Source organism: Podarcis filfolensis (genome assembly GCF_964270895.1).
Source record: "Podarcis filfolensis genome assembly, chromosome: 8".
NCBI lineage: Eukaryota > Metazoa > Chordata > Lepidosauria > Squamata > Lacertidae > Podarcis > Podarcis filfolensis.
Window position 1 is genome coordinate 89,008,444 of NC_139611.1, and position 15,983 is coordinate 89,024,426.

At 46.2% G+C, this 15,983-nt stretch overlaps 1 protein-coding gene and 1 long non-coding RNA gene across 6 annotated transcripts in view; both read left to right on the forward strand.

Annotated features, from left to right (window-relative positions):
• The window catches only part of LOC310769202, a 159,198-nt gene that overhangs the window by 65,691 nt on the left and 77,524 nt on the right, over positions 1-15,983 (forward strand). The gene's annotated exons all lie outside the window — the stretch shown is intronic.
• The window catches only part of LOC310768688 (transmembrane protein 87A-like), a gene marked incomplete at its 5' end in the record, with an annotated part of 32,496 nt that continues 22,155 nt past the window's right edge, over positions 5,643-15,983 (forward strand). For 4 of the 5 annotated variants that reach the window (XM_083627323.1, XM_083627325.1, XM_083627324.1 and 1 more), the window contains 4 exons: positions 5,660-5,812; positions 11,672-11,738; positions 14,353-14,444; positions 15,561-15,671. In XM_083627323.1, coding sequence (XP_083483449.1) covers positions 5,660-5,812; positions 11,672-11,738; positions 14,353-14,444; positions 15,561-15,671 — 423 coding nt within the window. Of the gene's footprint in view, positions 5,813-11,671; positions 11,739-14,352; positions 14,445-15,560; positions 15,672-15,983 lie in introns of all 5 variants that reach the window. The other variant, XM_083627327.1, reaches the window with a different exon arrangement.

The window sequence follows — 15,983 nt, forward strand, 5'->3', positions numbered from 1 at the left end:
TTGCTGTGTTTGTTAAAATATTGGAAAAACAAATAAATTTTTTTTTGAAAAAATATATATATTTCAGACTCCCCTTTCTCATCCCCACCATTTCATGATTTCCCAGCATGCCCTGCCTTTTGCAGGCTCGCAGCTGCGGGGAAAAATGACTGGAGGTGTATCCCATTGAGCTCAGTCGAACCTCCAGCTTCCAAGGCAGTCTACCACTATGAATTGGCAGGCGCCGCTAAGAAACAACACACAGCCTTGCCTTCACGCCCCCTGCTGCTGGGCTTGTCCGTTCTATCATTTATTTCTAAAAACAGTTCTGTAATAATAATAATACTATTAATAGTAGTCATCTATTAAACATTAAAACATTAAAAGCTTCCCTAAACAGGGCTGCCTTTAGAAGTCTTCTAAAAGTCTGGTAGTTATTTTTCTCTTTGACATCTGGTGGGAGGGAGTTCCACAGGGCGGGCGCCACCACCGAGAAGGCCCTCTGCCTGGTTCCCTGTAACTTGGCTTTTCGCAGGGAGGGAACCGCCAGAAGGCCCTCGAAGCTGGACCTCAGTGTCTGGGCAGAACGATGGGGGTGGAGACGCTCCTTCAGGTATACCGGGCCAAGGCAGTTTAGGACTTTCAAGGTCAGCACCAACACTTTGAATTGTGCTCAGAAACGTACTGGGAGCCAATGTAGGTCTTACAGAACTGGTGTTATGTGGTCTCAGCAGCCGCTCCCAGTCCCCAGTTTAGCTGCCGCATTCTGGATTAGTTGTAGTTTCTGGGTCACCTTCAAAGGTAGCCCCACGTAGAGCGCATAGCAGTAGTCCAAGCGGGAGATAACCAGAGCATGCACCACTCTGGCGAGACAGTCTGCGGGCAGGGAGGGCCTCATCCTGTGTACCAGATGGAGCTGGTAAACAGCTGCCCTGGACACAGAATGGACCTGCGCCTCCAGGGACAGCTGTGAGTCCAAAATGACTCCCAGGCTGCGCACCTGGTCCTTCAGGGGCACAGTTACCCCATTCAGGACCAGGGAGTTCCTCACCCCTGCCCACCTCACTGGAAGGACAGATCCTGAAGCTGAGGCTCCAAGACTTTGGCCACCTCATGAGAAGAGAAGACTCCCTGGAAAAGACCCTGATGTTGGGAAAGATGGAGGGCACAAGGAGAAGGGGACGACAGAGGATGAGATGGTGGGACAGTGTTCTCAAAGCTACCAGATGAGTTTGACCAAACTGGGGGAGGCAGTGGAAGACAGGAGGGCCTGGCGTGCTCTGGTCCAGGGGGTCACGAAGAGGCGGACACCACTAAACGACTAAACAACAAAGAGCAGTTTGCGAGGGAGAAGCGGCTCCTCCTTGAGACTAACAATCCGAAGCGGCTCCGAATTAATAGATTCGCACTCCGACCAGAGAGAGCTGTTGGTTTTGCACAGGGAGGAGCAAACTCAGGAGCTTTCTCTTCCTGCTGGCGAACTGGCTCTGCCGGTTCCTGGACTGCAGCGAGGAAGCGGAGCGTGTCCGATCCGGAGTCACGCCCCCCCCCCCCCCGGATTCCGCTGCTCGGCCCCAGCAGCTTCTGATTCAGGCGCCAGGAATGCGCCCGTGGGTGGGGTGGGGGGTGCCCGAAGGAGGCGACGCCCTCTTGCGGGAAGAGAGGGGTGGGGTCGGGGAGCGAAGGCCTGCTTCCTCCGGAGACAATGCGGAGTCACTCCGGATTAAGGCTGCCAACTCCTGGAAGCTGTACTGAAATCTATTTCCTCCACCCAGGCCCAGCCGGGGGGGGGGGGCATATGGGCCACTTGGCCCAGGCTTCCAATTCCAAAGGGGGCCTCGGTCAGCTAGGAAAGCATTTTGAAATGTCAATACTTAAAATAATCCTTTTCCCTATGTATTTTCAAAAAGCACTGTTGTTTGTTGTTTAGTCTTTTAGTGGTGTCCGACTCTTTGTGACCCCCTGGACCAGAGCACGCCAGGCACTCCTGTCTTCCACTGCCTCCCGCAGTTTGGTCAGACTCATGCTGGCACCTTCGAGAACACTGTCCCACCATCTCGTCCTCTGTCATCCGCTTCTCCTTGTGTCATTTCCCAACATCAGGGTCTTTTCCAGGGAGTCTTCTCTTCTCATGAGGTGGCCAAAGTCTTGGAGCCTCAGCTTCAGGATCTGTCCTTCCAGTGAGCACTCAGGGCTGATTTCCTTAAGAATGGAGAGGTTTGGTCTTCTTGCAGTCCATGGGACTCTCAAGAGTCTCCTCCAACACCAGAATTCAAAAGCATCCATTCTTCAGCGATCAGCCTTCTTTATGGTCCAGCTCTCACTTCCATACATCACTACTGGGAAAACCATAGCTTTTACTATATGGACCTTTGTTGGCAAGGTGATGTCTCTGCTTTTTAAGATGCTGTCTAGGTTTGTCATTGCCTTTCTCCCAAGGAGCAGGCGTCTTTTAATTTCGTGACTGCTGTCACCATCTGCAGTGACCATGGAGCCCAAGAAAATAAAATCTCTCACTGCCTCCATTTCTTCCCCTTCTATTTGCCAGGAGGTGATGGGACCAGTGGCCATGATCTTCGTGTTGTTTTTTTTTACGTTGAGCTTGAAAGCAATTTTAAATGTAAATACTTAAAACAATCCTTTTCCCTATGTATTTTTAAAAGCACTATTGTGTATCTATATTTTCCAATTTGTCTTTATATGCAGATACAGTTCAAACCTTGAAATAAAATTATTTGTCAGCGTAACTTTGGTGAAAATTATTTATATACTTACTTATTTATAAGACTTCAGTTAACCCCAGGGTAAAAGGGGGGGGCACATTTTCTACCTGGCCAGGGCCTCTGCCTGGCTCTGCAACCCCCTGCCCAATTATTTTTTATTGAACTTTTGGTGCAATTGTAAATACAAAGGCAACTCAAAATGCAAAAAGTATGACTTTAAAACAATTTTTTTAAAAAATCAATGAAATGCAGAACAATGAAATAAATTAAAAAATTAAAAAAATTGTCCAGTAGCACCTTAGAGACCAACTAAGTTTGTTCTGCGTATAAGCGTTCTGAAGAAGTGTGCCTGCACACGAAAGCTTATACCCAGAGCAAGCTTAGTTGGTCTCTAAGGTGCTACTGGATAATTTATTATTATTATTATTATTATTATTATTATTATTTTATTTCGACTGCTTCCGACCGACACAGATACCTATCTGAAACAGGGCAATGAGGCATCATAAGGAATTTCTGCACATGCTTGGAGAAACCCACTTCAGATTTGAATTGGGTCAATCGTAATAAACCAGTTTCCTATTATTGCAGTTATTTCATTGTTATTTCTCTCTCTACTTTATCACACGATAAGACAAAGTTGTACAAGCATGCTGCAGGTCTGTCCTTTCCATGTGCTTCATTCTTCGTATGAGCAATAAAACCATGCCAAATAACATAACAATTGTCATGTTTCTTTTTACTGTAATTTACTTTCAATGGAGTTTTATACATAGTTACACAAAGTTGCCAGGTTGTTTTTAAGTGGCTTAAATGTTACACGGTTTCACAAGGGCCCGGGAAGCCAGTTGGTGACCCGGTGCAGGAGAGTTTAGACAAGAAGGGATTGCTCTTAATCAGGCATAGTCAATCTCGACCCTCCCGATGTTTTGGGACTACAATTCCCATCATCCCTGACCACCTTTCTATGTCCAGCTGTCCTTTGTCAACAACAGATTGCTGCTGTTTTTTGTGTTGAATAGATGCTAGATGGTAATTTATGGACCTCATAGGTATCTAAAGCCGTTTGCACATCACAAAATATGTGTTTTATCAAAGTAATTGTTGGACTGAAATACAATTAAGAAGAAGTATATTAATAGTGAAATACAATTAAAAAGAAGTATATTAATACAGTAGTGAAATGACCTTCGGGTATAGGTTGATATAAAGGTAAAGGTAAAGGACCCCTGACCGTTAGGTCCACTCGCGGACGACTCTGGGGTTGCAGCACTCATCTCGCTTTACTGCAAGAAGTCAAGTTACACTGCGAGAACCCAAGTTACAGGGAACAAGGACTTCTCGGTGGTGGCACCCGCCCTGTGGAACACCCTCCCACCAGATGTCAAAGAGAACAACAACTACCAGACTTTTAGAAGGCATCTGAAGGCAGCCCTCTTTAGGGAAGCTTTTAATGTTTTAATAGATTATTGTATTTTAATATTCTGTTGGAAGCCGCCCAGAGTGGCTGGGGAAACCCAGCCAGATGGGTGGGGTATAAATAATAAATTATTATTATTATTATTAATGGCTGAGGGAGCCGAGGGAGCCGGCGTTTGTCCGCAGACAGCTTCCGGATCATGTGGCCAGCATGACTAAGCCGCTTCTGGCGAACCAGAGCAGTGCATGGAAACGCTGTTTACCTTCCCGCCGGAGTGGTACCTATTTATCTGCTTGCGCTGGCATGCTTTTGAACTGCTAGGTTGGCAGGAGCAGGGACCGAGCAACGGGAGCTCACCCCGTTGCGGGGATTCGAACCGCCGACCTTCTGATCAGCAAGTCCTAGGCTCTGTGGTTTGACCCACAACACCACCTGCGTCCCACAGCTTGGTATAGAAGTAAAATTATTATTATTATTATTATTACTAAGAAGAAGAAGAAGAATAAAGATCTAACTTAAAATGATTTTTACTCATAACAAACTTAATATTATATTAACACTAACTTAGTTGGTCTTTAAGGTGCTACTGGAAGGGAAAAAAATTTTTTGTTTTGACTATGGCAGACCAACACGGCTACCTATCTGTAACTTAATATTATATGTATATTTTGGAAATGTACATCCAGTTTTTTGTCCTTTAAATTTTTTGGGGGCCCCCAAGAGAGGGGGGCCTAAGCTAGAGCTTGTTTAGCTTGTGTTGTGACGTGGGGTTTGTGATTTCAGCTCTCTTGACATAATATGCTGGAGACAGTTCTGTAGTAACGCTTCTTTATTAAAGCAAACAAGACTGAGAACTGAGGAGGGGAGAGCTACATTTAAAGAGACAGGGAACTAGCTAGAAAGGATACATTTTGGAGGGAACAATGTCAGGCAATCACAGTCCTGCCTTTTGGAGGAAACCAATAAGACAGAGGATCCAAATACAGCAGCTTCAATGAACCAATAGTAGCTGTACCCTCTGGAACCAAAAGGCAGTTACTTTACCCTAATGCAAATTAACCCTTATTAATTATGCTATATTATGCCACACTATGTATTAATTGCACTATATTGACTATATCATATTGGCTATACTGTATTAAACTGCATGAATTGCCTATTCTATTAATGACACATTAACCCTTATTAATTATACTATATTATGCCCCACTATGTATTAATTATGCTATATTGACTATACCGTATACAGACAATAGTAATACAGATATAAAATCCTTGACTCAATACACAACAGCTTGTAGGAAATTCCAGCACTGGTTTCTCTCCCTCTCCCCAATTCTTTCTTTCTTTCTATCTCTCTCCCTCCCGGGCTCCCTCTTCGTTCCTTCCCGGGCCGGCCTCTTTCCCCCCGCTCCCTAACCCAGGGAGGAGGAGCCTCCTCCTTCTCGCCCCGCCCCTCGCCCGCCCCTTCCCGGCCCCGCCCTCCCTCCCGAGGCCCCGCCCCGCCTCGCCACGTGACGCCCGGTTCCGGAAGAGGATGGCGTCGGGTGGGCGCCTGGCGCGCTGCTGGGGGCCGCGGCTCCCGCTGCTCCGGCTGGCGCTGCTGCTGGCCTTTGGGGCCGCCCTGGCGCCTCGCCCCGCCGCGGGGGCCGCCTCCCAGCCCGGGCGATGGAGCCTCCAGGCCCGCGGGGTGAGTGGCGGGGAAGGGGTTAACGGGGCGGGGAGGGGGAGCCAGGAGACGGGGCAGTGAAAAAGGGTCCGTGTTAGTAGAATGGGCAATGCAGGCAGTTTCAGACGGGAGAGTCAATGTAGCATCATGAATACATAGTGGGGCATAATATAGTATACTTAATAAGGGTTAATGTGTCATTAATAGAATAGGCAATTCATGCAGTTTAATACAGTATAGCCAATATGATATAGTCAATATAGTGCAATTAATACATAGTGGGGCATAATATAATATAATTAATAAGGGTTAATGTTAGTAGAATGGGCAATTCATGCAATTTCATACAGTTCTAGTCAATATAGCGTAATTAATACATAGTGTGGCATAATATAGTATACTTAATAAGAGTTAATGTGTCATTAATAGAATAGGCTATTAATGCAGTTTAATACAGTATAGCCAATATGATATAGTCAATATAGTGCAATTAATACATAGTGTGGCATAATATAGTATAATTAATAAGGGTTAATGTTAGTATAATAGGCAATTAATGCAGTTTAATACGTAAGCAATATGATATAGTCAATATAGCGCAATTAATACATAGTGTGGCATAATATAGTATAATTAATAAGGGTTAATGTTAGTATAATAGGCAATTCATGCAGTTTAAGACGGTATAGTCAATATAGCATAATGAATACATAGTGTGGCATAATATAGTATACTTAATAAGGGTTAATGCGTCATTAATAGAATAAGCAATTAATGCAGTTTAATACAGTATAGCCAATATGATATAGTCAATATAGTGTAATTAATAAGGGTTAATATGCAATCAATACAAATAAATATGTAAGTGATATGATATAGTCATTGTAATATAGTCAATAATCATGTAGTCAATATATTATAATTAATACAATGTGGCATAATATAGTATAATTAATAAGGGTTAATGTGTAAATAATGTAATATGCAATTAATACAATTCAATGCATAAGTAATATGATATAGTCAGTGCAATATAGTCAATAATCATGTAGTCAGTATATTACAATTACTACAGAGTGGTATAATATAGTGTAATTAATAAAGGGCTTGTTGATATTAATGTTACTATAATAACATGGGGTTCTTGTTTTTGTTGGTACTTATTTTTGTGTTTTTATATGGTGAACCATCCTGTACTCCTCAGATGAAGAGTTGGCTCAGAAACTTAATAAATCGTAATATAGCATAATGGCCTTGGAGAGGAAAATAGCCAGCCTTGTCGTGAATGGCACCCCAATAATAATAATAATAATATTAATAATAACAACAACTTAGTTATACTCCAATGTGTGTGTTTGAATTAAAATTCCTCAGAATAACCAGGCAGCCCATCCTCAACCGCTTGTCACGCTGCGGTGTGACCAAGAAGCCAAACCAGAGCAGGCCTGATCCTCAGAGGCCGTTAGGAGAGGAGCAGAGCAGAGTCTGGACCAGGTGCCCCAAATGTATGGGGGGATAATAATGAGAATAATGGCCCCTGCAGGCCTTGCTGCTGACCTACATTCAGCGGCAGATCCCTGCTAGTGATCTTGTGATCCCCTCCCTTGTCCTGCTCCTGTCCGTTATATAATAATAATAATAATAATAATAATAATAATAATAATAATAATAATAAATTTTATTTATACCCCGCCCTCCCTAGCCAAGACAGGGCTCAGAGCGGCTAACACCAAATATAAAAGCAATTGATTGAAATACGGCTTAAAAAACAAGATTAAAAAACAACATCAAAACATTAAAATGCAGCCTCCTTTCAGTGGAAACTCAATCAAAAACTTTTTTGGGGATAAAAACGTCAAGTCTTCACCAAGGCTAACTATCCAGACTGGTCCTACATGGGGCAGAAAAAAGCCAGGGAAGTCCCCAAATAGGAGTTTCATTACAGGAGGAAAAAGGGAAAAAGAAAGAAGGAAGAGGGGGAAGGAATCAAATTGATTCTTAATCTCCTCACTTTGTCCATGTCAGGCATAGACAAACTCTGGCCCTCCAGCTGTTTTGGGACTACAACTCCCATCATCCCTAGCTAATAGGACCAGTGGTCAGGGATGATGGGACTTGTAGTCCCAAACATCTGGAGGGCCGGAGTTTGCCTATGCCTGGTCCATGTCATTGAAGGCACCAGGTCTACTTACATGGGTGATAGTAGTGGTTGCCATTCACCCCAATGGAGCAGGTGAAGACTTTTCCCTCTGTGTGCACTGGGCTAACAGATCTAGGAGTGAACCATTTCTGAATCCTGTTACGGACACTGGGTTTTTTTTGGGGGGGGGTGTTGTGCATGTTTGGGGAAAAGTTGGGCATGGCAGGTTGGAAGAGGGGAGGAGGTAAGAAAAGTCCGCACCTCTCCTTTGGGTCTTAAAGGATCACATTCCATAGAAGGCAGAGGTATTTTAAGGTGGGTAGCAAGATGGGGGGGTGAGCTTCCTTGAGCAAGAAAAAGATCCAAAAGTCTTTGGTATTGTTTCAGGGATGGGAACGGGCAGTTTATACCATCTGTGAGAGAGGTCAGCAAACTTTTTCAGCAGGGGGCCGGTCCGCTGTCCCTCGGACCTTGTGGGGGGCCGGACTATACAGTGGACGCTTGGGTTACGAACGTGATCCGTGCAGGTGGCACGTTCGCAAACCGCAACGCCATGTCTGCGCACGTGTGGGTCGCAATTTGGCGCTTCTGCGCATGCGCAAAGTGCAATTTAGTGCTTCCGTGCATGCACGAGTGCCAAAACCTGGAAATAACCTGTTCTGGTACTTCTGAGTTTGGTGCGGTGCGCAACCCGAAAACACGCAACCTGAAGCGTCTGTAACCCGAGGTATGACTGTATTTTGGGGGGGGGGGGAAATGAATGAATTCCTATGCCCCACAAATAACCCAGAGATTCATTTTAAATAAAAGGGCACATTCTACTCATGTAGAAACACGCTGATTCCCGGACTGTCCACGGGCCGGATTGAGAAGGCGATTGGGCCGGATCCAGCCCCCGGGCCTTAGTTTGCCTACCCATGATCTATGAACAAGGAAGTCTGCCTCTATTTACAAGCCGCCCCTAACTGAAAGCCGCTGGCTGTGGGCAGGATGGAAGGAGCGCTTGAGAAATCAATCACACTGAGTGTTTATTAACAGGCGGAGGCGGCATCTAGCGGGAAATGCTTTCACGTTCTCACCGCAAGTCCTGATCTTACCTCTGAATGTGAGAAAGTGGGGAGACCTAGTTCTTCATTTCCTGAGCACGCAACCCACCCACCCCAAACCACCACCCTCAATTTCTTTTTTCGGTGGCGCTGCAGACGGCGAAGGGCGCATGCATGCGCTTCCTGTGGCCTACTTTCCCCGTTCTTCAGGCTCATAAACCTCGCCCACAGTCCTGTGTCCTGGGCCAGGTGTTTTTCTGTAACTGCGTTTCCCAGGTGCAAGATAAAGGCTGCCCTTTGAGACTGCAGGCTTCTTTTTTGTTCTCGGGGACAATAAAGCCCCGTGGAATGTTTGCCCCCGAGTTAATATTCGTGTACCTCGGCAAACAGGTTGCATTGCTGATTTGGGTAGCAGGTGAATTCCGCCCATGTTGGTCTAAACCTTTGGGCTAACAAAGTAGAGAAAACTGCAGTTCCCTTGGGGGAATCCGCCATGACCGTTTAAAGCAGCACCATGGAGCTAATAATAATAAATAATAATAATAATTAATAATAATAATTTATTTATACCATGCCCATCTGGCTGGGTTTCCCCAGCCACTCTGGGCGGCTTCCAACAAAACACTAAAATACAATAAACTATTAAACATTAAAAGCTTCCCTAAACAGGAATGTATGGTGTGGACCAGGAACCCCCAACCTTCGGCCCTCCAGATGTTTTGGGACTACAACTCCCATCATCCCTGACCACTGGTCCTGCTAGCTAGGGATGGTGGAAGTTGTAGTCCCAAAACATTTGGAGGGCCGAGTTTGCCTATGCCTGGTCTAAACTACCCTTCTCCAGGCTGGACCCCACCCAGATGTTTCAGACTTCAGCCAAACATCTGCCCAAAACATCTGGAGTGCAGCAGGTTAATTCAGGGCAATTGAATGTGTTTCCCTGACTTGCGGAGAGCAAAGGCAGATCAGGTGCCTTCAGTCTGCCTCGCGAGTAAAGCCTAGTTCACCTGCTGGAGTTCCAGTCCATGCAGAGGAGTTTGCAATGGGTCGACCGCCAGTTGTGTCTGCAACTAGGGAGGGCAGCCGTGGGGCAGCTGTTCCAAGTTTGTGGCTTTTGCTTCCAGCCCTGCTTCTTTGCTAGAGGAAATAACGGCTGGCAGACGCAGGATGTCCCAAAATAAGCCCAGAGTTTAGTCTCAGGGCGCAAGCTTTGAACACAGAAAACAACCCGAGTTTCTGCCCTGAGCATCTCTGGGTTAGGAAATACTTCTCTCTCTGCCGGAGTATTATTGTGCCAGATCAGCCTCTCCCCCCCCCCCCCCAGCTTTGTGGCCTCCCAGAGTTTTGGATTCCCGACTCCCATCAGCCCCTGCCGGCATGGACAAATGGGCAGGGATGATGGGAGTTGTAGTGCAGATCAGCTGGAACTTTGATGGACTTATAATCTGACTCTGTATAAAGCAGTTTCATACCCTTAGCTAAGAGGAGAAATGTGTGGGGCTGAGACAACAGAGAGGGGCATTAAGGATAAATAACAATAATTAATTTTTATTTATACCCCGCCCTTCCCGGTTCAGAAAACCAGGCTCAGGGCGGCTAACAACAAATTTAAAACACTTAATTATAAAAGCAGCATAAAATACAGTATAAAAACATGAATAAAAATAAAAATAAAAAATCAATTAGATAATCATCAGGTCTAGCTGGCTGAATTGGTCCTACTTGGGCCAGCGAGGAGACCAGGGGAGAATTAGCTGAGGGGTCTCAGAGCGGGTGATTTTCATAAAAGGGGAGGGGGAGGGAAGAGAAGGGAAATAAAAGATCAGGCTGAATTCAAATTAAAGGCCAGGTGGAATAGCTCTGTCTTACAGGCCCAGCGGAAGGAAGTTAAATCCTGAAGGGCCCTGGTCTCATGGGACAGAGCATTCCACCTGGTCGGAGCCACCACTGAGAAGGCCCTGGCCCTGGTGGAGGATAGTCTGACTTCCTTAGGGCCCTGGACCTCTAAACTATGGTTATTCATGGGCCTTAAGGTCCTCTGCGGGGCAGACCAGGAGAGGCGGTCCCATAGATACGAGGGCCCTTATGTTTACAGCTAAACATCAGGCAACTCTTTCTGTGTGTGGGATAGATGGTCCTCAGGTTGTGGTTTAGGATCTGCAGCAGTTGTGGGAGGGAGGAGATATGTGTTGCCTCACCTGCTGGTCCCACAAGCTGCCTCTCTCCCACCTCCCACCCTGCTGCAATGCTTATCGAACATTATATGGTGCATTTTGGGTGTTGCACTGTTCTCATCTCAGTCCTCTGCTGTCAGTATTATCCCCATAATGCAGACAGGGAAGACTGAGGGTAGTGACCTGCCCCAAACTGCCCAGCGGCTTCCTGTCTGGCCTGTGACTTCGCCCTGGCTTTCATTCCTGCCTTCTGAGCTTGCATTCTTTGGAAATTTAACCCACAGCCTGGAACACAAGGCTGCTCGTGTTTCCTCGCCGCTCGGCATCTCTTTCTCCCTAGGAGCAGGCTGAAATTTTCCACTTTCAAGTTGCCGCTCTGCTGAGGCTACGTGGTTGTTTTCTTTGCAATTCAGAACCGGAGGAGACGTCCCTGCGTGGGGGCCTGAAACTATTTTGGGGAGGAACGAGCTCCATCGAGGGTGTCTCTAATCCATCCATTTTTGCTCCTCTTCTTTTTCAGAACCAAACGAAGAACTTGTTTGTCTTACCCAAAACGATGTTTAAGGACACCCAGATTATCCTCAAATGTAAGTTCCGGTGCTGTTATAAAGTGGAACCATCTCACCTGTGCAAAGACTTACCTTGTGTCCCACTCCTGTTGAGAAACTTCCATCCTCAGGAGAGATGCTTTAGTAGTACGATACGCTCCTAGGGTTCGTCTTATTTCCCACTAAGGCCAGGGCCTTTACTGTGGTGGCTCCTCTAGGGTGCACCAACAATACTGGCATTTAGGCCTCCAATTCAGATATAGGATGGAGGGAAACCTGGCTTGACAGCAGTGCATGCAAAAAGGATCTAGGGCAGCCTTTCTCAAGCTGTGGGTCCCCAGATGTTGTTGGACTACAATTCCCATCATCCCTAGCTAGCAAGGCCAGAGCTCAGGGATGATGGGAGTCGTAGTCCAACAACATCTGGGGACCCACAGGTTGAGAACCGCTGATCTAGGGGTTTTAGCTTAACAGTGTGATGCAGCTATAAAAAAGGTAGTGCTCTTCTAGGCTGCATCAACAGAAGTCTAGTGTCCAGATCAAAGGAAGTCATAGTACTGCTCTATTCTGGCTTGGTCAGATCCTGCCTGGTGTCCTGTGTCCAGTTCTGGGCACTACAATTTCAGAAAGATATTGACAAGCTGGAAGGCGTGCAGAGGGGGGCGGCCAAGAGGACCGAGGGTCTGGAAACCAAGCCTGATGAGGAACAGTCGAAGGAGCTGGGTCTGTTTAGCCTGGAGAAGAGACGACCGAGAGGTTATTTGTCATCTGGAAGATGGAGCAAGCTTCTCTTCTGCTGCTCCGGAGGGTCGGACCCGAACCAATGAAGAAGAAGAAGAAGAAGAAGAAGAAGAAGAAGAAGAAGAAGAAGAAGAAGAAGAAGAAGAAGAAGAAGAAGAATTTATTTGTATCCCGCCCTCCTCAGCTGAAGCCGGGCTCGAGCGGCTAACAACAACAAAAGTAACACAGTTTACATAAAATCACAGTCAATTAATTGAAATGCATTCTAAAATCAAGTCTGAATCAAATTAATGGCAACCATTGGGCTAGAGTTCTGTGAGGTTTACAGAAAGAGAGAGGGGGTCAGGCTGTGCCTTGGCCAAAGGCCTGGTGGAACAGCTCCGCCTTGCAGGCCCTGCAGAAAGATGTCAAGTCCCGCAAGGCCCTAGTCTCTTGGGACAGAGCGTTCCACCAAGTCGGGGCCACGGCCAAAAAGGCCCTGGCTCTGGTTGAGGCCAGCCTAACCTCTCTGAGGCCTGGGACCTTCAGGATGTTTTTATTTGAAGACCATAAGGTCCTCCATGGGGCATACCAGGAGAGGCGGTCCTGTAGGTACGAGGGTCCTAGGCCGTATAGGGCTTTAAAGGTGAAAACCAGCACCTTAAACCTGATCCTGTACTCCACGGGAGCCAGTGCAGCTGGTGTAGCACTGGGTGAATGTGATCCCACAGTGAGGATCCTGTAAGGAGTCTCGCTGCAGCATTCTGCACCCGCTGGAGTTTCTGGGTCAGTCTCAAGGGCAGTCCCACGTAGAGCGAGTTACAATAATCCAGTCTGGAGGTGACCGTCGCGTGGATCACAGTGGCCAGGTCAGGGCGAGAGAGGCAAGGAGCCAACTGCTTAGCTTGGCGGAGATGAAAAAATGCCGCCTTTGTTATAGCTGCAATCTGTGCCTCCGTGGAAAGGGAATTCACAGGGCAGGAAAGGTGATTCTGACTAAACATGGGGAAGAAATTTGTGGCTGTAACAGCTGTTTGGCCATGGAATGGACACCCTCGGGAGCTGGTGAACTCTCATTCGTTGGAGATTGTTAAGCAGAGCTTGTGTGGCCATCTGTCATGGATTCTCTAGCTGGAATTCCTTCATTGCAGGGGTTGGTCTAGAGGACCTTTGCGGGTCCCTTCCAATCTGCAGTTCACCCAGGCTTTCTCCGAAGGAGTGATCCAGCTCCCTTTGATTTACTGACTTGTGGTATACAGTACTTGTTTCATGGTGGTTTTTTTATTGTTGGCTTTATGCCGTCCCAACACCACGTTATTTTTTTGTGCCATTGGCAGTAACGTGTGTGTGTGTGTGTGTGTGTGCGCGCGCGCGCACAGATATACATTCACAGATAAATAAATTAATGCCGTAGGTCCTTAAGGTCCACAAATGACAACATTTTGGAGGTCCCAGGTCGCAAGGTGGTTAGATTGGTCTCAACTAGGGCCAGGGCCTTTTCAGTACTGGCCCCGACTTGGTGGAACGCTCTGTCCCAAGAGACTAGGGCCTTCTGGGATTTGACATCTTTCTGCAGGGCCTGCAAGACGGAGCTGTTCTGCCTGGCCTATGGTTTGGACTCAGTCTGACCCTTATGTTTCCCTCCCCTTATGGTTTTGACTTTTAAAATAAGGCTGCATTTTAATTTGCATTTTAACCTATATTTTAAATTGTGTTTTTTTTCTTTTGTTTTCCCCTGTATTATGTTTTTCTGTGATTTTATTGGTGTTAGCAGCCCTGAGCCTGGCTTTGGCCTAGGAGGGCGGGGTATAAATATTATTATTATTATTAGCCCCAAAGGTAAGGCAGATCAGGGCTCATTTTCACACCTGGTTAGCGCCAGACGCTTGCTGCCCTCCTGGAGGCTTCGCCTAATTCTTCTTTCCCTTTGCAGTTGTGGAAAAGAACTGTGTTACCCCCGATTTGTCCCTGAACATCACCTGGTACCTCCGCAGCTCCCACTGCCACGACGAGGTCTACATAGACGTGAGCAACCGGCCCCTTCTTTGCTTGTGGGGTGGAACTGGGGTGGGTTGAAGAGTCCCTGAGAAGCCCAGGGGCTTCTGGGATATCTGTGGGCGGTGCAGAGTTAGACTGCGGAACTCCCTCCCACAGGAGCGCCATCAACATAGGGGGCTTTAAAAGAGCATTTGACGAATCCGTGAAAGAGAAGCCTGTCGATGGCTGCTAGCCAGGACGTCTGTGCTTTGCCTCTGTGCTTGAAGGCAGCAATGCTCCTGAACACCGTTTTTTAGTTTTTGTTTTTTAAAAAAATATTTTTTATTTAATGATTTAATGTTACTAAAAACAATACAACCATACTACCACTAAATATAATTAAGAAATAAAAATTACATACATCAATATTTAGTTTATTTGTTATTTACCGTCTTATTTCCTCCCAAACATTCCATGCAAAAAGACACATATGTGCAGACACCCACACCTGCACACAAAATGATAATAATGAAAGTAAATATTTTTTCCCCTTTTATCTTCCAAAATCTTTTCTTCAGCTTTGACTTCCTGTCAAGTCCCTTTGCAGATATTTTATCTTACAATCGAATGTACACAAAACAATAAACCTTTCTATATAAATTTTCCAATACATTCTGAAAACATAATAAATCCTTAATTGTTGTCCACCTCCTTTTAGTTCCTTTATCACTCGAATGCTAGCACGGAGTCAAAACTATTATTGTATTTTTGAACCTATCTTCTATAACCATCCCATTTTTCTGCAAATTTCTGCTTTGAGATTCCTCTGAGCTTACTAGTCCATTGAGCCGTCTCCACCAATTCCTGTAATTTGATTTGCCAATCTGTTATTTTTGGAGCCTCCTGGTCTTTCCATCCCTTGGCCACAAGTATATGAGCCGCTGCGGTTGCATACAAGAATACCTCTCTTAGATTTTTGGTGATCTCTTTATCTAAAATACTTAATAGAAATGCCTCTGGTTTTTTAGTAAACGTTATCTCCATCACCTTTTTTAATTCATCGTATATTTCCCCCCCCCCCCAAAAAAAATCTTAATCTTTTCACACGTCTGTTTTTTAGTTTTTCGACAACCCGTTTCTCAGTTTCCTCCTCTGCCCTCTCAGAAAACCAAGGCGGACCAGTACCTGAGCCATTACGAAACGGAGGCCAGCGTCGCCGGAGGCGGCCAGTACATTTGGTACACGACCCTGGTCCCGTGCAGCCAGCTCAATGAGGTGGGGAATGCAAAATGGCGGGCGGGTGGAGCGAGATCGGTTTAACGGGGAAGACGGCTGCATTGGGGAGGGCTGGCCTTTGGACGGAGCAGGGAAGAGGATTTGTGTCTGCAGAAGGAAGGAAGATTTGGGGGGAGCCCAGGGCGGGCTGCGGAGAAGCCTGGTTCCTGCTCCTTCGCTAATGGGATGAAGGTGATTGGCGGAGGAGGAAAGACTTTGAAAGAAAACCTGATGTGGGAAGAGGCTTTCGGGCAACGTGTTGTCGTGGCCCAGTTTGCTCTGCGCAACCCAGCAAACGTTTGGGTTTCTGGG